This window comes from Gekko japonicus, unplaced genomic scaffold (genome assembly GCF_001447785.1).
Source record: "Gekko japonicus isolate JY-2015 unplaced genomic scaffold, Gekko_japonicus_V1.1 scaffold1868, whole genome shotgun sequence".
NCBI classification, from domain to species: domain Eukaryota; kingdom Metazoa; phylum Chordata; class Lepidosauria; order Squamata; family Gekkonidae; genus Gekko; species Gekko japonicus.
The window spans coordinates 88,956-112,064 of record NW_015164247.1 but is presented as its reverse complement, the minus strand read 5'-3'; the positions used below and the strand labels follow the sequence as shown (position 1 = coordinate 112,064).

Sequence of the window (23,109 nt, the reverse complement as noted above, 5' to 3'; positions counted from 1 at the left end):
AAAAGTGTTTTAATGGTGATGTATTTTTAAATATGTTGTACGGTGTTATTGTTTTATTCGGCAATACGCCTTGTTAGCCGCCCTGAGCCTCCGGGGAGGGCGGGATAAAAATGTAAATAATAAATAAATATAAATAAATAAATAAACTTGAGAAATCATTGAACTGTGCAGATGAGCCAGGAACACTAGATCCACTGTCTTGAATGAATAGACCAGTCTTGCTGCCTGAATTATCATTTTTCATTCCCCAAGTGAGAGAAAAGGTTTGCTGCTGTCTGAATATGATTGCCTCCAGGTGCAGAATGGATTGTGCAGGAGTGAGTTGGCCTTTTTGGCAATTGGTTTAAAAAAAGCATGTTGGATGGTCATCTGTGAATGCCCCTGATTTGGAAAGCTGCTACTCTAGAGACCATTAGCTTGGTGAAGAAGTGTAGAGCTGACACCAAGCAGAAAGGCATGACCTTGAATTACAAATGTTGTATCCCAAAGGTGAATCTGGAAAGGTGTCTGTGAAGTGGAAAAAATGGTATGTGAAGGTAGGTAGGATGCCCTGTCTGAACAGCCCCCGTAGTACTCTTCAGGGTTCTTCGTTTTGAACTTCCTATGAACTCTTTGAGAACTTGGAAGTTTAGGATGGCCCTTCCAGTCTCCTTTTCTCTTATGGACAGTGAAAACAATGCTGTATATGCTAGAGAATCGTTGATGTGATAGTACAGACATTATCATGTCAGTGTCCAAGAATGGTTTATGGTTTCTAGGCTGCACTGTCTCTCGATGAGGCACTGGGAAATGGGTACATCACTTCTTCTGTCCGTGGCATCCTTTAATGATCCTTCCCCATGTTTGGTAAGAACCTCTCATGAACTTAATGCTGTGAGTGGAGCATCCACAGGAATCATGAGCAAGTTGGTAGCCTTGGTGAAAACCGGGGGTGGGGTGGGGGTTGGTCCATGTCCCACGTGGAAGTGCTGACTAACGGGATCCAACCACTCTTTTTTATCTCTTCAACAAAGAACCCTTGGAAGGGGAACATTGAGCCCAGAACTTTATATCTGGAAAATATTTCAGGGGAGTCTTCCTTGTATAAAATCTTTAGGGAGAAGCTTCTCTATGAAAAGAGGTAATAAGACTGCTGATCCTGTTAGGTTAGGTTATTCTCCAAAACCTCCCCTTCTTTCCTTATCTGATTCCATATCGGAATCCTCCAACTGAATTATGAAGGTCCTGTTGTTAGACCTGAGGGCAGAGGAATCATTATATGTGCTTGATGGGGCAGAATGGTGTACCAGGGAGACCATTGGTGGATCCGATCCTTAGAATCATTTAGTTGGAAGGGCCCTCCAGGGTCATCTAGTCCAACCCCCTGCACGATGCAGGAAATTCACAAATACTCCCCCCCCACACACACACACACAGTGACTGATCCTGGTGTGTGAGTGCCTGTGAAACCCTTCACATCCTCTGACATTTAGTGGGGTAGGAGCATAGTGATGGCAGGGTGGCTGTACCTCTTCCTAGCTTGCTGGGTCCCTGCTCTTTTTTGTCCATTTCCTTGGCCACAAATGAAATTGTCTGTCCTCCCCCAGCCGTTGAAATGTTAAACACTCACCCCACCCCCCCAGAGCAGGGCCAGGTTTTGCAAGGATTGGAAGATATTTTTTTTTGCCATCCCTGGATTTGCTATCACACACCAAGGATTTTGGCACCAAAAATGACTGCTTTGCTTCATCCTTAGAGCCAGAGATGACGTGGCTTCCAGTTCTCCCCTGGAGCTCTGCCACTTTAGGATGGCAGGACATCTAGTCTAGCAGGGCTGTCTTGCTTCACAGCTGGGGAGTCACCACACTGAGCTCTTTCTCCAAGGTCACATTGGTGTCGGACACTTCTGTTATCAGTTTGGACTGTAGATAGTCACCGTGGTGTCTGAGGGAAGTGGCGGGGGGCGGGGCGGGGAAACCAGATGGCAATAAAAACAGAGAAGAGCAGAAAGGAGAGACTGAAGAGTCACATGATGAAGTAGGAAGATGAAATCCTAGCAGCCTCTGAGGGAAAAAATTCAGTAAAGCTCCTAAGAATTTCTGCTGTCACAGAGGAGGCAGGAAGAGAACTGAAGGTGGTGGGCGCTTCCTCCCCATCTGAGACAGGAAGAGCAGCCTGTTTCCTTCCTCCAGGGAAAGGGAATACCCAACTGGGATAAGATGTCCTCCTCTCCTCAAGAGATAATGGGATGATCACAAAGGCCCATGGGCAGTATTACAATTAACAGCAAGGAGAGGGAGAGGCGCAGAAAATGACTTTGTGAGTTGCCCACCAAAGCACTAGAAAATACATCTATTTTCTTCAGGAGATGAAGTGTTGCTGTAAGCCACCTTTTTGAATTTGGACAGTTACATTGTCCTGGTCCTTCTGTGATAGTGGCTGTATTGGTTGTTCTGGTTTCTCATCACAGATTAAAATACACTTGAACAGAGATTCACAATGTTCTTGTGGGCTCCTCTGTTTTAAAGTTGCTATAAAAGTACCATCAAGCATCTGTCTTTGACTTCTGAATTGTGGAAGCTATGGTTTGAGCTGGCTGGTTTCTCTATAGAGTATTTGTCATTCTGCTGTTTTTGAATAAAACGCTGTTAGCAATTAAAATGATTAAATGCACATTTGCTTTATTTATGAGCGGTATATTGAAAAGAACTCAGAAAGTTGTTAATGGTTTCTTCCCCTTCTTATGTCTTATCATTCTTTCCAGGCTGAAAAGAAACACAAAAGATTTCAAGAACTTGATAGATTTATGCACTATTACACAAGGTTTAAAAACCATGAGCTCAGCTATCAGGTACGGTTACTGTAGTTGCATAAAATTATTTTACAGTTTTGTTATTTCAGAAATTCTCATCGTCTTTGTTTTTCCTGTTGTTTTTAGTTAGAACAACGCCTTCTAAAAACAGCCAAAGAAAAGATGGAGCAGCTGAGCAGAGCTCTCAGTGGAAGTAGGAGCTTCAGTGTTTTCTGTGATATATTCCTGGTGCTTTAGTATAATATACTTATATCAGAGCTTTTCACAAAGCAATTATTTCTGGCGTCTGCTTTTGTAAATACAAGACTGAATATTTTGATAGCCTGGTTTGACTCGGTTTGCTTACCTAGAATTAATACAGCATTATACTGCAAATATATCGTTGGCTTTGTATTTTCTGTTATTTAAGACTCAGTGATATTTTGTCCAAATATACTGAAGCGGTAAAAATCTTCCATGTCATATATTCCCCTCTGACATTCTTGATAAGCTGATGTCAGATTGCTCCTTAGTTTCCCTCATCTTTCCTTGAGATTGTACTCCACAGGCCCAAGAAATTTTAGTGGCCTTTTCAGTGATCTAATTAAGAGCCAGCAGGGTTAGGGTTATTCTTATTTAAAGATTTTATATATATTTTATATTAAGTATTCCATCTGAAGAAGTGGGTTCTAGGACACAAAAGCCTATACTGGAATAAAATGGGGTCTAACACAGGCCCCGTTTTGATCCAGCAATTTCCTTTCCCTCTTTGTCCCCCCACCATACATGGATATACTGCCTCTGAACATGGAGGTTCCATTGTTGTTAAAGAAGGTTTATGTACAGCAGTCCAACTATAAACTGACTTCTGCTCTTGGTACTGTACAATTGTCTTTTTTAAATGTCAGTCTCTTCCATGGTAAAGTGGTCAAGAAAGGCAGGCTAAGTTCCTGCCTTTGTTGGAAGGAGAACAAATTCAGATTGTCTGTAGCAGTGTGCCTTTGAAATGTGGATGCAATCTAACAATGGAGTTATTTAAAGAGGGTTTTTTTCCCTGTTTGGAGTTTAGATTGCAGTTTGTTTGAGGAAGTAGTCTAATTTTATGCACACTCAGTACTCAGTGTTTGGTATCTTCTATTGATAAAACCAGTCATCACATCAGCAGGTGGGAGGAAACTCTATTTGTAATACCTAGACTTCTCTTATAGCTCTTCAGCAAAGAATCCTGGGAAGGGGACCATTGAATCCAGAGCTTTATATCTGTATATATTATATCTTCTCTTGTAGCTGAGGGACGTTGTCCAGATACCACATTCATTGAAGATGCAGTCCAAGAACTCCTGAAAACCCGGCGCATCCTGAAGTGTTCTTACCCATATGGATTCTTTCTGGAACCCAAAAGCACAAAAAAGGAAATATTTGAACTTATGCAGGTAAAGAACACATGTGTGCTTTTCTGCATTTTTGAAAACCCTAATAGTTCTGTGCAGGGCTCTTTTTGTAGAAAAAGCCCAGCAGGAACTCATTAGCATAATAGGCCACACCCAACAGCAGGAACTCATTAGCATATTGGGCCACATCCCTGACAGCACAGCTCATTAGCACATTAGGCCGCACCCACATGTTACCAGAAGTGTGGTTATCCAGCCACACCCACCTTTTGCGTTTTATTCTGTTTACCTTGTTTGTTGTCAAAACCTGGGGCCTTTTTTGTAGCAGGAACTCCTTTGCATGTTAGGCCACACACCCCTAATGTAGCCAATCCTAATGAGTTTCTGCTGTTGGGTGTGGCCTATTATGCTAATGAGTTCCTGCTGGGCGTGGCCAAGTTGGGAGCCAGCCGGAACTCCGTTCCTGTGCGTTCCTGCCCCAAAATAGCCCTGGTTCTGTGTATTGTATTGAATGATCCTTTTCTTTAGACCTGTATTCTTAGGACACAGTTCAGCCATATAAAATCCCACTAACTCTTATGAAATGACACCTTACCCAACTTCTATAAAATGTGCAGCTTTAGAAGAATAATGTTTAATTTCCACTCTGCTAATGCTAAACATAAAACAGCCTTCCAAAATAGGCCAAAGGCTGCAGTTCGTGTTTTTCTAACTGTTCCTCAGTCTGACTAGGAGGGTGCCAAGTTGGTATGTTAATGGAGTGTAACCAGTGGAACAGAAGAGTTTTTCCTGCAGCTTCAGGAGTCACATTAAGCCAGTCTCCCAGAGCCACGAGCAGAAGGGGAGAGATCGGATGGTGCTTAAAGGAAGGAACTCTGGTGGAAACGTGGCCAGGAAATGCCAGGAGAGCATCCTCAGAGATTCTGAGGCAGGCAGGGAGGGCTCATTTTTGGTCCTGCTCTAGCAAATGCCAGAGGAAAAGCATGCAAAAAATGTGACAGACAGAGAACCACCACAAGAAAGTAGAAACTGAAATCTGGTAACTTTTAAGATTATTCTGCCATTATAGAGAATTGAATCTATGGTGAAAGAATTGTGTTTAATCATTTTTTCCCCTTTGCTTTGTAGTTGTTAGACAATTTTTGCTCAACTTTAAGTATCTCCATTTCCAAACTAATGACATGAATTAAAGTTACATTTTTCTTTCATAAGAGTTTTGCACCCACATAAGCCGCCTTCATCTGTGCTACCCAGGATGCAAAGAACACTGCCATTAAAGGTTTAACGTTCTTAATTTGAAATGGAGTCTTCAAAGAAGCATAAAGAGAATTTACTTTACAGAGGGACTAAACAGGCATATCCCTACAAGCCTGTGGCAGCAGTTTCAGTTGGGGATGATGAAAAAAAGAGAGGTGAATCCTCACAGAGGTCTTGCAACTTGGGACTTGAACCATCGGGCTAAATTCCACACCCCACATGGTAGAGTGGAAGCACCTGCAAGAGCCATGAGGTCCCATTCTCAGTGAAAGAGAGTTAAGCACGTACATAAATGGTTCTTAATGTTGGCTGGATTGTGTCTCTAGTATTTTGTGTTGTCATCCTTTCTAAGGGTCATAAAATGCCTACCAATGATTGTTGTTACAGTGGGATGCTAATTCAAGTGTGTTTGTTGTATATGGCCACAGACCATCAGAATTGAACAGATAAAACATACAAGTAAAACATGGATAAAGAACAACAAAGCTATTTTGTTTAAAACACGTAATCAACAGATTAGGACCTTCATTGCATACTGATGGAGCCTCAGCCATTAAGCACAGCTTGAGCCTGAATTTTCTTATCTGCCAGGGAGGACAGTGCTACTCTGTAAGAGACATACACACCCACATCAGAAGGAGGGAAGGATAGTGTTTTCACCGCAGGGGGAAAAATACTAGGCCTTTTAAAATTTCTCCACTGAATTTGTTTCTGGGCTCTGTATACAAAGGACAGAACAGAATGTCGTGTGAAAAGTCTTTAAGGACGAAGGCTCCACAAATACAAAAACAAGCAGCAATCGGTATTTGTGAATAGAGTGGCTGAAAGTATGGGTTGAAACCTGAAAAAAAAGTTAAAGCCATTCTAAGAATGGGAAAGGTGATTTGGCTCAAATAAGATGCTTTGCTATGGTCCCTTTTAAACAACATCTACCAAGGAGAAAATATGGAGCAGATAATTGTACTTCCATCCAGCACAGCATCGATCTTAAAGATCCTCTTGTATATTGAGACTGGTCAAGGGGACACCCCAAAAGTCATCTACCAGAGAATAATGACGGAGGATAGTGTTGAAGTCAGCTATGCAAATAGCATCTGAATGAAGCAGTGCATTTTTCTCCCTCAGAAGAGGACTAGTGGAGAGATTCCATTGCTTTCTTCAAAATCTAGATAAGGCCAGGTGCAAATGGCCTCTAATGGAAGGTAACCCAAGATCAGCCCTCACTAGAGCTGCTGGAGTACTGTGACTTTACATATGCTAAACTATGGCACCTAGTTCTCAATTTTAATCGCAAAACAATTTTTTTCTATGATCAGCTGTCATAAAAAGGTCCATATTAGATTAGACCCATGGTTCATCTAATTCAGCATTCTTTTTGAGAAATCAGATGCCCATGGAAGACCTACAAGCAGGCACGGGGAGGCCAGAACTTCCTTTTGTTGTTGCTTCAAGCACTGGTGTTCAGACAATAGGTAAACTCTGTACCAGATGTATGTTAAAGTTTTTTCAGATTATATTGACCGGGGAAAAGAATTATAGCACAGTACTTGGAAAAGAAAATGAAGCATCTTAAAGTTTTCCTAAAGTAACTTCATTTTTGCCATAGCTACTCAATGGACAGTTGATAAAAATGAGTTGTTATTTCTTTTCAAGAACTCTTAGTTGCTACTTTGTCATGCCAGAGGAGGACATTGCAAAGCTGGCTAGAGCTTAGGAAGCAGTTGTGCATCTCTGTCTGCACTTGCCATCATTGTCTGACAGCAAGCTACATTTTGTGGACCATGTTGGGAGCTGCCAGAAATTATTCTTGTTTAGCCTATAAAGATTTGACACAGAGGTTTTTGGGTTTTTTAAAATTACAGACAGACCTTGAAATGGTCACAGAGGATCTTGCTCAGAAAGTAAACAGGCCTTACCTTCGCACTCCTCGTCATAAAATTATTCGGGCGGCCTGCCTTGTACAGCAGAAGAGGCAAGAGTTTTTGGCATCTGTGGCCCGTGGAGTTGCTCCTGCAGATTCTCCTGAAGCTCCAAGGCGCAGGTAACCTAATCATAATACAGATTTGCATGCTCAGAGAAGCTCACTTCGTGGCCACAAGCTTGGTAAGCCTTCCTTGTAAACTCTCATTTGCTAGAGCAGGTAGACATCTAATAGTTTTGTACTGAAGAGCTATAAAATATTTGACATAATGTGGTATTTGTTGAACTAGTTCAGGAAAGCAAATGCTTCATCTATTCATTTTACTTTAAAAAACATTTTTGTATCCAATTAAAATTACAGTAAAATGTGTTAGGTTAGTGGTCATAAAGCTGGATGTTCCCTAAAAGCTATGGAGACAGTAATAGAATGTAAGACCAGTTGAAATGAATTGCATACCTTTCACAGGGGCTCAGGCAGAGTAGCTGAAGAGAAGTTGTGATCTTCTGTTGATGCTGTTTCTTTCTGCTAGTCTTTTGGTCCAATATACAGTATAATACAGTAAAATCTTTATTCAGCACTTTCCTTTTATTCACTTATCACTCAATAGACAAAAGGAGTAAAAAAAAATTGCAACTACTAGAATTCTTTCTGGATCCCTGTCAGAAAGTAAAAAGATAACTAAGTAATAGGAATATATGTCCGAATGAATTTGCAAACACAGTAAAATATAATTCCTCCTGAGATTAGCATACAAAGGACACTCCAGAAAGATATGTGCTATCGTGTCGATCTTACCTAAGGGACAGGGGCAGATTCATTCTGAATAAGGTAAACACAACAGATAGGTATAGGAGGGAAGAGATTTTGGAGGTGGAATACGAAAAAAAATGGGATGAACAGGTGCGGCATGCTCTAAAGGCAGAACTTTGGTGATCGTTTGATTTTTATACGATTTTTCATCAAGGCAAATGCTGCATGAAAACCCAGGGCCTGGATAGTGTGCAGCATTTGATTATCCAGAACGCTCAATTAATCAGCATTTCCCAGGGGGCAAGCTTCTATCCTTTACTATACCACTGCACCTTTGGGCATGCGTGTGCCCACTCTAGCCTCACCAGCCAGATGGCTTAATGCCTCCGGCCTCTGTTGGGTTACTGAGAGCCAGTGCTGCCAACTGATGGCAACTTCAGCTATGTCTTTCCCCCTTCGTCTGCCTCAAGCTGTCAGAGTCCAGCTCTCCTGGAAGACTCCAGGCCAGCTGTGGCTTGAGGGGAAGGGCCTTGCCAGTCACCCTGGGGTTTCCAGTGGGATGGAGTTTGGTTGCTGTGAGTTCCTCTTTGTAGGGGGTGGAGCAAAGCAATACACTGGATGATCCAGCACACTCGATTAACCAGCAGCCTCATGCCCCAAGAGTGCCTGCTGATGAAGCACTTGCTGTACTATGTAATGAATATCAAGTTAATCAACATAAATCTGAATTATTAGACTGTTCATTATCCTTATTGTGATGCATCAATGAAATGTTTATGAATTGTGGGTCTTGTTTAAAAATTTGCTAGCAATTCCAGCATTTTGATTAATTTTGTAGTTCTCTTTGTGCTTTTTAAAGTAGTAAGATTAGGACATTAATAACTTAACATTTAAGTGTTTCATTCTCACTTTGCTGGCTAGTTTTCCTTGGATTCTGTTCTTAAATATCAAAATCTGTTTAATTTATAGCTTTGCTGGAGGAACATGGGATTGGGAATATTTAGGATTTGCATCCCCTGAGGTAATTTTTTTGTGAATTTTAATTATGCAAATTTGCATATGATGGAAATTATGTATTCTAACTTTGCATGAATAGCTTCCTAATGTTGGTCCATACTATTTCTATTTTTGCTGCTTAACAATAGAAGGAAATATATATATATATTTTCATACACTGTTCATTTAGGGTGAGTATGTAAGAAATAAATCTCTGCCTCCAGTGGGCTCAAAGTCTGGCATTCTTTTCCTTCAGCTTGCTTTAACTGTGGTTGAACAAACACAGCCACAGCTAGAGCAGCAGTTTGGGTATGATGGTGGTGGAAAGTGCCGTCAAGACACAGCTGACTTATGGTGACCTCGTACGGTTTTCAAGGCAAGAGACATTCAGCAGTGGTTTGCATTGCCTGCCTCTGCATCAAGCCCCTGGTATTCCTTGGAGGTCTCCCATCCAAATACTGGCCAGGACCGACTTTGCTTAGCTTCCGAGATCAGTCTAGCCTGGGCTACCCAAGTCAGGATCTGGATATGATAAGTGGGTGGAAATGTTCCATCTCTTAAAAAGCAAGCTCTCTCCCGTGCTGCTTGTTATCAAGGAAGGAAAGCCGCTCACAGGGTGTCATAGGCATGGAATCCTTGCCAACATTTAAGCCGCTGCTGCTGCTCCTCCTCCTCTTGACCCGGCTCCTAGCTCGGGGCCCACAATCAGCTCTGAGCTTTGGAACTAATCCGATGCAGGGGCTATATTCCTGCTTCTTTCCTTGTTACTTCCCTTACATTAGCTATACCGTATTTCCCATTTGTGTCTTACATTTCAATGAAATGTGAACGTGGCTGCGTGTGGGATTATACTTGTAGCAATGCCATTGTCCACAGTGGCATCTCACAGCTTTACCCCTGTCTAGTGTGATTTGCTGTGGGCTACAAGACATGGAGTAGAGAACTTAGTACAGCAGCTCAGCAGACATACTGTTGAAACTGTACCAGACTGAAGAGGTTAATTTTGTATGCCATCTCCATCTGTGCCTCTGATTTCAAAGAAACTGAGTGGCATGAGATAGTTTTCCTCAACTGCTTTGTGATGTTTTGAAGAATTATTGTTTTGCCTTGAGTTTGCTGCTGTGGACTCGTGTTGATCATCATGTCTTCTGTGCAGTCCCACATGGGAACTCGACACGCACACACCAGTCACGGACATTCTGAAGAAGCTCCTGACAGCATGAGGCATTCTCCTCCCCTTTTGACGCTGTTTCCTGCCCAGTGTGCCTATCCAAGGGAGGAGAGCACCTCTCTTAGTTCTTCTTTTGCTGCTGCTGAAGAAGGACATTTCAGTCTGTACTCATCGGTCCCTGACTTGATTCCAAAGAAGATTTCATGGCTTGTTGCCTCTGTAAACTCACCCTCTGGTGATTTGACACCTGATGGCTTCAGATACCTGATTTAAGGTGTTTCTGCTGTGGAACCAAGATGGCCCAGTTGGATTTACACAACTCTTGCTTCCTTTGTCTCGCAGGACACATGACAGCATAGGGTGTTCAGTCTGAAAACAGTTTACACTGAAGTCTCGTAATGAGAGCCAGTTTGGTGTAGTGGTTAAGTGCACAGACTCTAATCTGGGAGAATCAGGTTTGATTCCCCACTCCTCCACTTGCACCTGCTGGATGACCTTGGGCAAGCCATAGTTCTGTCAGAGCTGTCCTTGAAAGGGCAGTTTTTGAAGGATCTCTCTCAGCCCCACCTACCTCACAGGGTGTCTGTTGTGGGGAGGGGAAAGGAAAGGAGTTTGTAAGCCGCTCTGAGACTCCAAGTGAAGGGCGGAGTATAAATCCAATCTCCTCTTCTCCTTCTTCCTTCTTCTTCTCCTCATCTTAAAGCCATTTTATGGGGAAACTGCCCTGAAAGGCTCAAGCATGCCTCCTCAGTGCCACCAATTCTGACTGCTACTACTACAAGTTCCAGCTGCAGCTTCAGTCCCACAATTGCATTTTTCTCCTCAAAGTCATTCAGAGTCTCCACTAACGAAGGCCAAGATGAAGACAAGGCACCTCAAGAAGCCTGCAACAGTCTCTTTCTTAACGTTTAAATCCTCTCATAAGAAAAAGTCTTCCACTCTAACGGTTCCAGCAGATGTCTTGGATCCACTGTTGGCTCTGAAAACCCTGTAGCCTACTCCTCATCAGAAGAATTACTTGCGTGTCTCTTTTTTCAAAGATGAAATACCTGAAATGCTGGAACCCTTCAGTTTGGTCTTGCTGTTGCCTCCTTTTACCGGAGCTTTACAGAGTCAAGAAGTGTCTTCAAAGGCCAGATATGCTGTGGGTGGTTTACTTTGCTTACTGCACCTTGATCTGTTCTTGTAGCACCCTGAGTGTGTGCCTTGTAGAATAATGAGTGCACTCATTACTGTGATGATTGTCAGCATCATCAGTGGTTGCAATACACTTTTTACAAAACTCCTTTTCACTCTTTTATGGGTATGAAGGTTCCCCCTATCATTACCCATACTATCATTACTTCTACCATTCCAGTTATGATAACCGTCCTCCTTCCCACTTGGAACCAAGATCCAAATGTCAACCAGCGTCTGTGACTCAAAAGAAAGTCAGACAAAGCTGCAGGTGACCAAGAGCCATGGGTCAAGGGCAACCAGGGGTCCAAGTCTGATTCAGATACTGCCTCCAAACCATCTCCTTTGGAAGTGGTCACTGAAGACACCATTGTCTCTTCAAGTGAGAAATTTCAACAGTACACTGAATAATTGGTGTGCATAGCTAAGCCCCTGGAGATAGAGGTGACTTGATTCACTCCTGCTTATGCTGATCTAGTCTTTAAAGTCCTGCACTGGCTGTGGGATCAGTGGCCTTCCCAGTGATGCTTAGGAACGCTTGATATCACAAAGGATATTTGGACCAGACCAGCATCAGTCCCAGCTAGTGCATAAAAGGCTGAAAAATATATGCAAAACCTGGCAGGAGGGTTCAGTTTTCCTTTTCACTTGTCCTACCACAAATTCAATGGTGACTGAGAAGAAGAGAAGAGATTGGATTTATACCCCGCCCTTCACTACCTGAAGGAGACTCAGAGCAGTTTACAAACTCCTTTCCTTTCCCCTCCCCACAACAGACACCCTATGAGGTGGGTGGGCCTGAGAGAGCTCTTTTGAGAACTGCTCTTTCCAGAACAGCTCTGAGAGAGAACTGACCCAAGGTTACACCAGCAGCTACATGTGGAGGAGTGGGGAATCAAATGCTGCTCTCTGAGATTAGAGTCCATGCTCCTAACCACTACACCAAACTGTCATTGCAGGGGGAAGATTCCCATAAAGGCTCTGCTTACTATGCTCCCCTTGATAGGGAGGACAGAAAGTTTGGTATTTTGAGTTGAAAAGTATATGCCTCTTCTGCTCTGACCTTCTAGGTGAGCAACCAGCCAGCCATGCCCACGTCCCCCGTCCCCGAGCGCCGCCAGCTGCCGCAGCAGCTTCCCCGTAGCCAGGCAGGGGCAGGGGAGAAGTGGCCTGGCCCTTCTGGGTGACTTCTCTGCCCGGCTGGACGGTGGACTGCGCCAATCTGGGCGCCAGGAGAAAAGAGCAGGAACCCTCCTCCGGGCCTCGCCCCAAAGATCCCGTGGGGGAACTGGGTTGATCCCTGGAGGATTCCGGGAACACCGCCAGGAAGGAAGTGCAGGGGGGTGCCCACCGCCCTCCTCACAGGTGCTTCCAGAAGCCCTCCCTGCCTCTGCTGGGTGTCCGTGAGACTCAAGCCAGCCCTGCCGCGACTGCGACCGAATGGGGCTCCTGCAGGGGAGCCAGCCCTGCCCTCTCCCTGGCCTGACTCTTCCCAGGGGAGTGGGATTCGGGGCCAGCAGGGCCTCTCCTGAGCCAGAGCTCCGAGGGAAGCCGAGCCCACTGACTTCTGGCCGCTCCCGGCACAGTTTCTCCGGCCGGCTCTTCTCTCACCCAGCTGGACCTGCCTGTCCACTGCAGCAGGCTGGGCTCTGCGCCTGTAGGACCCGATGGCAAGCAAGCCTCACACCGGGCGGGCGGCCAACCTTGTCTGCAGGGGCGGGCGGCTGCCAGGCTGAGGGGAGTTAGGTCCGGGGGTGACCCAACAGCCCTGCCTGCTTCAGGGAGGACCCGCCTGCCCTGCGCTGCCCTTTCCAGTGGGCAGCTCGGCTTGGAGGAGGAGGCCTTCTTATTTGCTGCAGGAGAGAGCGTAAGGGGCTGCCCAGCCGAGTGCCAGGCCGCACAGCAGATGCGCCCCAAGAGCTTGAAACCAAAGGACCCCCCTGTTTCCCTTCCCCCCATATGTCTCCAGGCCCCACCAGAAGGTTGGCATCTGTGCCTCGCCTAGGGCGCAGAAACACCTCGGGCCGACCCTGTGTGCCCTGATGCTCTGGGGTTGGTGCCACCTCTTGTGGCAGCCATTTTGTCATTTGTTTCACCACTTGCAGTAGACACTTGGTGGCTGTGCCCACCGCTCTGTGTCAGAATTCCAAAAGCGCCTACAGTCTCAGCAAGGTTTTGTACTATGGTTTCCACACAAAGGCAATCTCCACATAAATGTCCTCAAACTAGGGGCCATGAGTTATGCTTTAACAGCTTGTCTCCCTCTCCTCAGTGGCGGGAGGGGGGGGAGGCATGGGTCTCTTCGGCACTATGCCAGGAAGCTTTTTGCATTTGGGAGTGAACAGTGAAACACAAGGTGGGTTTCCAGGCCATCCACATAGCAGGAAGGGACAATATGCTGGCAGATGCTTTAAGGCATTCACCTTAGGAGAACTACAGAGGTTCTGTATCCAACATCTGCTGTCTTTTCCATTAGGAGCTCCACACTCACATTCTAGGTAAGTTTCTTGCTAGTCTCTAGCAAGACTGAACAGAAGAGAGCGACAATGAGAGCATCAGGTGTTCTTGATGAAGGACATCAGGTGTTCTTCTCTGCACACAATCCTCCCTCCTTTCCCTGCTGTGAGCTCTCTGGTCTTTTTTTAGTAGTACCTTCTCCAGTGGTGGTATCTATGAACTGAAGGAGGGAGGTGCTCTCTTCCTTTTTATAGACACATTTTGGGTGGGAAACTGCATGAAAAGGCCCTACACTGTCAAGAACCTTAGAATGTTTACAGCTGGCCTGCACCTGTGCAGTTCCCATGTGTGCCTGCATAGAAGAACACTTGATGAGCAACAGTTACAGGTAAGTGCAGCCATGTTTTACTTTGCAGCACCAGTCATTGTTGGCATTTACAGGCAGGAGTTGATTGCACTGTTCCAGGATAACACAGCTTTCCAGAGATAAGGGTTAAGTAAAGGCTAGGAAGACAGAGAAGCAAACTTCACTCCTCAGCTGAGACAATCCATTTACCCAGGCTAAGGGAAGAATAGACAAAAAGAAAGTAAGCGCAGCCACACAAAATGAAACAGTATCATGAAGCATATACATGGCATTATGAACTTTGAGTGCCAGTTTGGTGTAGTAGTTAAGAGCGCGGACAATAATCTGGGAGAACCAGGTTTGATTCCCCACTTCTCCATATGAAGCTGCTGGTGTGACCTTGGGTCAGTCACAAGTTCTTTCAGAACTGTTCTCTCACAAGCAGTTCTTGAAAGAGCTCTCTCAGCCCCAACTACCTCACATGGTGTCTGTTGTGGGGCGGGGAATGGAAAGGAGATTGTAAGCCACTCTGAGTTAAGGCAGGGTATAAGTCCAGTCTCTTCTTTCTTCTTCTTGTGGTGTGATAAGAAGGCAGATATTACTTCAGTGTTTCTTTATGGATTTTGATCTTTTTGCATTAATTAAACTTACTGGATTATTGCCCATATTTTATAATATGCTTTACTGTATATTTCCTTTTCTATTGTTGCTGAATAGTGCTATGCGTCCAGAAGTATAGTTGCTTCTTAGAGGCAAATTGGCTGGCTTGCTTTTGCCCAGTTCTCCTCATAATGCTTTGTTCCCAATAATTGAATGTTTTATTATAAACATTTTAATTATTAAAAAGGGATGAGCAACATGCGCTTATATGCAAATAATGCAGATATTAGAGGCATTTGCTACTATTTTGGTTCTTTAGGATGTAAGCTATTTTAATTAGATGCTTTTCCCTTTTTGAGTGTTATGGCAGCGTTGTGCTAGATGGTGACATGACTTCCTTGTGCAAAGTGGATCAGGTTCTGCTGTTCTTTAGACAGTCCTATTTGGTATCATCTGTTGGGCTCGGAGGTTTAGAGGGACAGTATGAAGTGATAAGATTGGCTGAACTGTTGCTAGTTCCTTCTCCATTACCCTTATGGAAATGTGACCACCTGATTAGTATCATGTATTCAAAATGTAGACATCTTGGCCTGGATCCTAAAACATGTAAGCTCTGTTTACAAAAGGAATGTCTCCCCCTGCCGCCCCCCCCCACAAGTTGGGGGACTGTTGGAAATAGTGTAGGATGCAGTCCTGAGTTAGGGGGCCTGCACTGTGAATAGCAAATTTGTGGATATCACAGATACATTATCCCTTTCATAAATAGAACTGCCTTAAGATTTAGGTATGTATGTGCTGTCAAGTTGCAACTGATTTATGGCAATCCCAGCAAGGGGCTTTCAAGGCAAGTGAGAAGCAGAAGTGGTTTGCCTTTGCCTTCCTCTGCAGAGTCTTCCTTGGTGGTCTCCCTTCCAAGAACTTTTTTTTTTTTTAGCAATAACAAAAGTTTAATGCATACAAGAGAAAAGAGGGGGAGATAGAGCGAAGCTCCCTTCCAAGAACTGACCCTGCTTAGCTTCTGAAATCCATCAAGATTGGGCAATACCATGCCACCTTCCCTCCCACGTAGGATTTAACCCCTGATATTTACATAAAGATATTACAGTATTTTTGTTCTATTCGCAGTCTCTCTTCGCTAATAAATCCTAAAATTAAATATGACATTTCCACAGAAACAGCACTCTGAACTGACATGAGATTTATTTTATTCCTGTCGGTATACATGTGGAGGAGGATTTCTTTGGCCTGCTGTATGTTTTTATACACACACACACACACACATGCCATTCTGTTGACAGCTGCCCAGTTGAAGGTTATGGTACAACTTTTCACCAGGGCCATGAGTCCAGCCTCTTGTAGTCAAAACGAGAGTCGTGTACCAAGTGAGACCTCAATCAACTGCTGTTACATCCTGCAGATTTTGAGTGAGGCACTCTCAGTTTTTGCACATAAGCAAGCAAACTAAAGTTTTTGTACATGTTACAAACTGAAAGTTAGTTTGTATATCAGTTATGTTTGCTAGTGAAGGGTGACAGTGATTACACTATAAAGAGTTAACCGAGACTTACAGTTTGGGAAAACAAAACTTGTCAGATATGTTTATGATACTCTGAACAAAACAATCATGATTTATGCAGAAGATTGTAAATCTTGGAATTGGGTAATATTTGTTCGGTATTTTAATTTTTGCAAAAGACACATACCAGGCACTTCTGCTTCACGCCATTTATTTTTACAATGTAAAGTAAGGGTTCATGAGTATCAGATGACATTACTGTGTGAAAAAGTATCCAAACAAAACAGATTGCAAGAAGTCAAAGAACAGTAGAAAGCCTTGTTAGGTTAGCTAAGCTGTTAATTTAGTAGCTCTGTGTGCTTGGGGCTATCGTGTATATTTTTTATTTTTAAAAAATGCTTGCATGGTATAGACTGCTGGGTTGTGGTTTGTTTTTTTGTTAATGAAAATAGGTGATTTTATAATGCATAAAATCACAAGCAGTCTTTTTTCTTTAAATGTGCTGTTGTGATGCCCAGAATTATTATTGCATGCTCCCCTGTATTTTGTAACCTTTGGTTTATGCAGGAATATGCTGAATTTCAGTATCGGAGGAGGCACAGACAGCGTCGGCGTGGAGATATGCACAGCCTGCTTAGTAATGCTGCGGACCCAGATGACCCTAGTGAAAGCACGCTAGGTAAGATCTTGCACAGAATGTTCTTCCTCCCCCTGCTGTGCACAGTGGCTATTTCTTGATTTACAGAGAAAAGCAGTCAAGATAGAGGCTTCTGCCAGCAAATAATCCTTCATAGAATCATAGAAGGAACCTCCAGGGTCATCTAGTCCAACCCCCTGCACAATGCAGGAAAGTCACAAATACCTCCCCCCCACCCCCAAGTGACCCCTGTTCCACGCCTAGAAGATGACAAAAAACCTCCAGGATCTCTGGACAAACTAGCCTGGAGAAAGATTGCTTCCTGATCCCAAAGTGTCAATCAGCATTTCCCTGGGAGTGTAAGAAAGGGCCAGAAGAACTAAGCACTGATGCAATCCTCTCTGCCTTCCCTCTCATGATCTGCCCAAGTTCACAGAATCAGCATTGCTGTCAGATGGCCATCTAGCCTCTGTTTGAAAACCTCCAAAGAAGGAGAGCCTCCCAAGGAAGCCTGTTCCACTGTGGAACCGCTCCAACTGTCAGGAAGTTCTTCCTAATGTTTAGCCAAAAATTATTTTGATTTAATTTCAACCCATTGGTTCTGGTCTGATCTTCTGGGGCAACCGAAAACAACTTTAATATTTGATTACCAAGGGGGAAACTCTATGAAGTTGCAAATGGCCAAATGTAACCTAATAGGAAGTGATTTGCAGTGCAGTTACATCCTCCTAGGTCCACTGAAGTCAGTGGGTATAGAAGGGTATAATAACTCTGCTTAGCATTGCACTGGAGAGGGAAATAAAATATTTCTGGAATAATTTTAGTCTGTCTGAGGTTGACTGTGGAGCCCAGAAGAATAACGGAGTTTACCCAAACAGTGTTGAAAGCAAAAGGTGGTGACAGTGGCTGGGGTCATGGAATTTCTGTGAAGTAATAGCCATGCAGATTGAGTTTAGAATCTGAGTTTGTAGGGGACAAATTAACTCTGTTTAGTTTATCCAGCATACCCGCGTCATAGGTAACCAATGTTAGCTTCTAACTGCCATTATTTGTGGAAGAAGGGCGTAGGGATGGAGCCAGGTGTGTACATGAGTCTGGCAACAAGTAGTGACATAGCTTGTTGCCAGACTCATGTATACACCTGACTCCATATCACTATTTAAAATAACAAAGCAGAATAAGGTAACATAAGCAAAAAAACCAAAAACCCCTCAAAATAATTATGAAGACAAAGTCTGTCACTGCCAACTAGCTTAAAAATTCTTTTTTCAGAACATAGCCTGCTTCCTGCAGTGCTTCCCTGTTTCAAAGGCCCAGTTCACACCACCTTAATGAGGGAATTTGAAGAGCCATGTTTTGTATTTTATACTGGTAATGGGTAGCATCTTAGAACACATAAGCCTTGTATTTCTTATGCAACTACCAAAAATGTGTTCCCCTCAACAGTTGTAAGTAAGTGTGACAGTCCCCAAGAACGATATACTGCCATGAAATTAATCCTCAGGTTTCATACATTATAGACAAATACATATTTGCAGTCAGAGTAGTCACAACGAACATCCCACATTAAGCATTTTTTAAAAACCCCATTCTGAGAATCAGCTGTCAGAAGAAGTACATTCGCTATTTTCACCCCCACCTCTCGCCCTGGTATTTTGTAAGGGCTGAAATGCTTCAGTTGATGAGCATGCAGAGTTGGGCTCAGGTGCAGGAAGTATTGGCTTGTATCCTGGCATTTTGGTCAGCAGCCTGAAGCCTTCCTTTGGGCCAGAGGATCCTTCCTCCATCTTAAATGGCCATTCTTCCAGCCAAAGAGCCACTTACACGTCGAAGGAGGGGAAGGCTTCAAACATTGCTGAGCCAGAGTGCTGGACGCATGCCAGTAAAACTGTGGATTTGGAAAGTGTGACAACAAATCCTTTTCCCTCCCTTGAGCAGATACCCAAGACGCTGGCAGTAACAGAAGACATGGTAATTCCATGGTGAGTTCTGCTTCCATGAGCATCCTTCACAGCTCATCTCTTCATGACTATACTCCTGTCAGTCGCTCTGAAAACCAAGATTCTCTGCAGGTATATTCCCCTTTGCCCTGTCCTGTGCTGTTTCTTTACCTTGCATCTTTCTGCCTTCTGTATCTTTCACTTTAAGCTGGTTGTTGGCAGATGATTGTCAACACCTCCGTTGTAAACACATGTAGAATTTCATTTATTTGAGGGGGACATCTTTACAAATTAGCATGCTTTGGATCTCACAAGCAGAGTATTAGGCAAAATTAAACATTGTAAATATGTATTCTCATGAATGAATAAATGTACTGTGAACTTAGATTTAAAAGGAACTTGGAAATAATACGGATAAAATTGTAATATATACATGAGCATTTTTAGTTCTGAAGGTTGTTTTTTTTTTAACCTTTCATAGGCTCTGAGTTCCTTGGATGAAGACGACCCCAATATCCTCCTTGCTATTCAGTTATCATTGCAAGAATCTGGCTTGGTTATTGATGAGGAAACTAGAGACTTTCTGACTAATGAAGCTTCTCTAGGAGCAATAGGTACTTCTTTGCCTACAAGGTTAGACTCTGGTCCCATAAATATAGACAACCCAAGGGCTGCTTTAAGTAGCTCAGAGCTATTAGAACTTGGTGATAGTCTGATGAAACTAAGCACAGACAGTGATCCCTTTTCAGCCGACCACCTTAGTTCTCATACTTTCAGTGATGCAAGAAGTGGATTATATTCAACCTCTAGTGAAGCCGATTCGAGTACCCAAGACCCCAATATAAATGAAAACCTCCTCGGAAACATTATGGCCTGGTTCCATGACATGAATCCTCAGAGTATTGCGCTCATTCCTTCAGCAAGTACAGAAACCGATGATGATCCACAGCAGCCCAGTACTGAAGAAGGCTTGGTAGAGCAGCCACATATTCCCAGTGTGCGACAGGACCCTCTGGAAGAGCATGCACTTTTTGAGGATGCACTGAAAAACGAAGGCAGATGCACCCAGACGGAAGAGAGTGCTGCAGCTGGAGCTGTTCTCCCCGATGAAGCGGCACTGCAAAGTGGTGACTCTGCTGGGAAGTCTGCTAGCCAGGTTGACGCTTCAGGAGATGCTTCAAGTCAGACATCCCAAACCTCAACTGAGTGGACTGAGCATGTACATTTGGTGTGACCACAAAAAAAAAAGTTTGAACATAGAAATTGATTACAGAGCCAGACAGGCTAGGCAGTTGCCAGAGGTACACAATGTGGCGTAAGCATTCTGGAGACTGGCCCACGTAAGGAGAGCTCAGTTGTTTACTGGTAATGTAGAGGTGGAAGACGTAGGAGTTCCCTTAAAGTTCCTTATAAAGATTATACAAATCTTTCAGGGAATTTCCATTGCATTTAACAGCATCTTGTTTGCTTTGACGAGAGAGGAATAAATAGTTTGTACTCTACATTCCTAATACAATGCAGCATCTATTTAGCCTTAGGCGGGTGATCCTTAACTTGAAAGTATGGATTAAAGGCTTACTAAGATTCATTTGGGTTACTGATCCTAAGAAACCATTTTCTCCTTCCCCTCTCCTTTATTCTAACTGTCTTTTAACAAAACTGTGCTTAGCAGTACGTTTTTCTTTATACCTTGCTTTTTACATAGCCTTTTGCCCAACTAATCTTTAACTAGCGGTGTGAATTGAAGTATATGATACTTCTCTTTAATGCTGCTTTCAAACCAAGAAGTGGGATTTTTTTTTTCTAATTCAAATCAAAGATTTTTTCATGTCTATTTACAGTATAGAAGTGCCAAACTGTGAATAGCAAATCAATTTCAACACAAAGTATGCAGTTTTTCCTGTCTTAAAAGCTGACCCATAATTCTTAGCGATGGAAAAACCACTGGAAAGCATTCCCCTTCAGAAATTTAGCTGGCATTTATTGCCATAGTGACTGCATTCATAAAACCTGTACCTTAAGTTAATTAAGCCTAATTCTGCTGTTAAGAACAGTTATTTTAAACATTGAAGTACAGTTGATTAGCAGCAGCTATACTGTATTGAAAGACACTTTAATGGAAGTGCAATCATAGTTCCTTGTTTTCCATAATTAACAATGCATTCTATGCACTGTTGGTGCAGTTGTGTTTAATGGTAACATTTTATAAAAAAAATGAAATTTCCTTTAAGTTTAGAGGCAGTCCCACAATAAAGGTGTAATAATACTTGTTACATGCAACATGTATACCGTGCCTTTGCCTAATCCAAACAGATAGTTGCCACAGTTAAATGATTAATTAAGTTCAGTTATCTCTTTTGGAGTTACTGTGCTATGAATTGCAAAGACCTCCATTTAAAAAAAAATAAAAAAAACCACTCATGGCCTTGCCTTTACAATAAATAATTGCATAGGGTATGATTCTGCACCGTGTCGGCACAGCAAGGAAGGACACCCTGTAGGACTCACAGAACTCTGTTTCCCCCCTCCTCCATCTCTTGGCATGTGTGCTGGAGCAGCAGTCCAAGTAATGGGAAGTCTTTGCATGCCTCCCATAACTCCATCCAGCCTTCCCACTCCAGTCACAGTGCACTCCTAAGCAGAGTTACACATATAGAAGGGGTTATAGAAGGGTGTAAATCTGTTCAGGAGTGCACTGTCAGTGGAACTTCTAACTTGCATAACTTGTTTGAGCAGCGTGTGAAGGGTGAATGGAGGAGTCAAACACACAATGCCCATTCCCACTACTGCTGGTATGCTGCCTGTGGGGTGGGTCAAAACAGGGCTCTTTTGAAGGGTCCCTCCATGTGCCTGCACAGAGGAGCACCATACCCTAAGTGTTCAAAGTTTTTATATAAATAACAAACACTACTGTGTATTCTTTCAATTGCACAATATTTGTTTGGTGTGTGGTTGCTGTTTAATGTAAAAGGAAGAGAGAGAAAAGACCTTCCCTAGTGGTGTCCTACTGTGAAGAAAATTCTTGTTAAATTGGCTTAAAAGCATCAAAATCTCATTGTAAGTTACAGTGATACAGTCTGTAATTTTAACTAGAGGAAATTGTTTAAATTACTGTTTTGCTTGCATATAATTAAAACCTAGAATAATACAAGCAAAATAAATGAAATGCTCCATTTTACGTTTGAATTGATATGAGAGATCTGCTGATGTCTGATGTAAAGGTTTCTCATTACTGAGTGTGTATAGTAAAGTATTACGACAGCAAGTAAGGTTGTATGTATATTGATTACTGTGAGTTACAAGAAAAAAGTGTTTTAACTCTTTTTCATTTAAAGATTATTGTTGAAATCTTGCACTCCCTGTAACTCATAATACTAAATAATTACATATGAATTATTTACTCCAAAATTCAAAGAAATACCTGTTTCTTCTGAAAGTTTCTTTAGAAGGAATAGTCTGCTGCTCTGTTACTGTATTCTGTAGATCCATTGACATTTATAGCTTCGCTTCTAACTGCCCTGTCCTGAAAGTATTGATGTTGAACCCCTCCCCAACACTGGAAAAATTTTAAACAGTAATCTGGTATTAAATCCTCCTAACCTAAAATAGGTCTTCAAGTTTCTGTCCACATGAATTGGTCTTATATTTACATTAATTTGAGACGCACATTCAGCTTCTTTAAGTTATAGTTTCCAAATAGGATGGTCCTTACACAGATTTTGTGTATTGCACTAAGGTGTCTTGCAAAGCTAAGATATGTATGAGTGCTCTCTGTGATGATAGTGAAGTTTGTGGGTTCTGGTTTTTCCTGTAACTTGGTTTAGATTGTGCAGTATATTCCATTGTTTCTGTGCTGACTTTATTCCAAGCATGAAATTAGCATATTAAATTTGTATTTTCTTGGTACTTATTTAAAATTTAAGACCACCCCAGTAATTGACTTTACAATTCAGAAAGAAAGTTTGGCAAGCCTATTTTGTAAACCAATTAATTTTATAATGTAAAAAAATACTCTAATCTTGAAAATGCTATTTGCACTTTCATAGTCTATACTTGATACATTCCCACTTTATATACAGTAGGATATTACAACCATGTAGATGTTTGGCCAAATGAATGCTGTTAATAATATGTAAAATTCTTTGATTAAACATTTATTACTTAAACTCATTCTGTCACAT

At 42.7% G+C, this 23,109-nt stretch overlaps 1 protein-coding gene across 1 annotated transcript in view; it reads left to right on the top strand.

Moving 5' to 3' along the window:
• Positions 1-22,894, top strand: part of ANKIB1 (ankyrin repeat and IBR domain containing 1) — an 82,084-nt gene extending 59,190 nt beyond the window's left edge. The window contains exons 13-20 of the mRNA XM_015408641.1: positions 2,744-2,830; positions 2,918-2,984; positions 4,058-4,203; positions 7,281-7,459; positions 9,059-9,110; positions 16,919-17,030; positions 18,927-19,060; positions 19,410-22,894. Coding sequence (XP_015264127.1) covers positions 2,744-2,830; positions 2,918-2,984; positions 4,058-4,203; positions 7,281-7,459; positions 9,059-9,110; positions 16,919-17,030; positions 18,927-19,060; positions 19,410-20,162 — 1,530 coding nt within the window. The 3' untranslated portion in view covers positions 20,163-22,894. The remainder of the gene's footprint in view (positions 1-2,743; positions 2,831-2,917; positions 2,985-4,057; positions 4,204-7,280; positions 7,460-9,058; positions 9,111-16,918; positions 17,031-18,926; positions 19,061-19,409) is intronic.
• Positions 22,895-23,109: the final 215 nt, after the last annotated feature.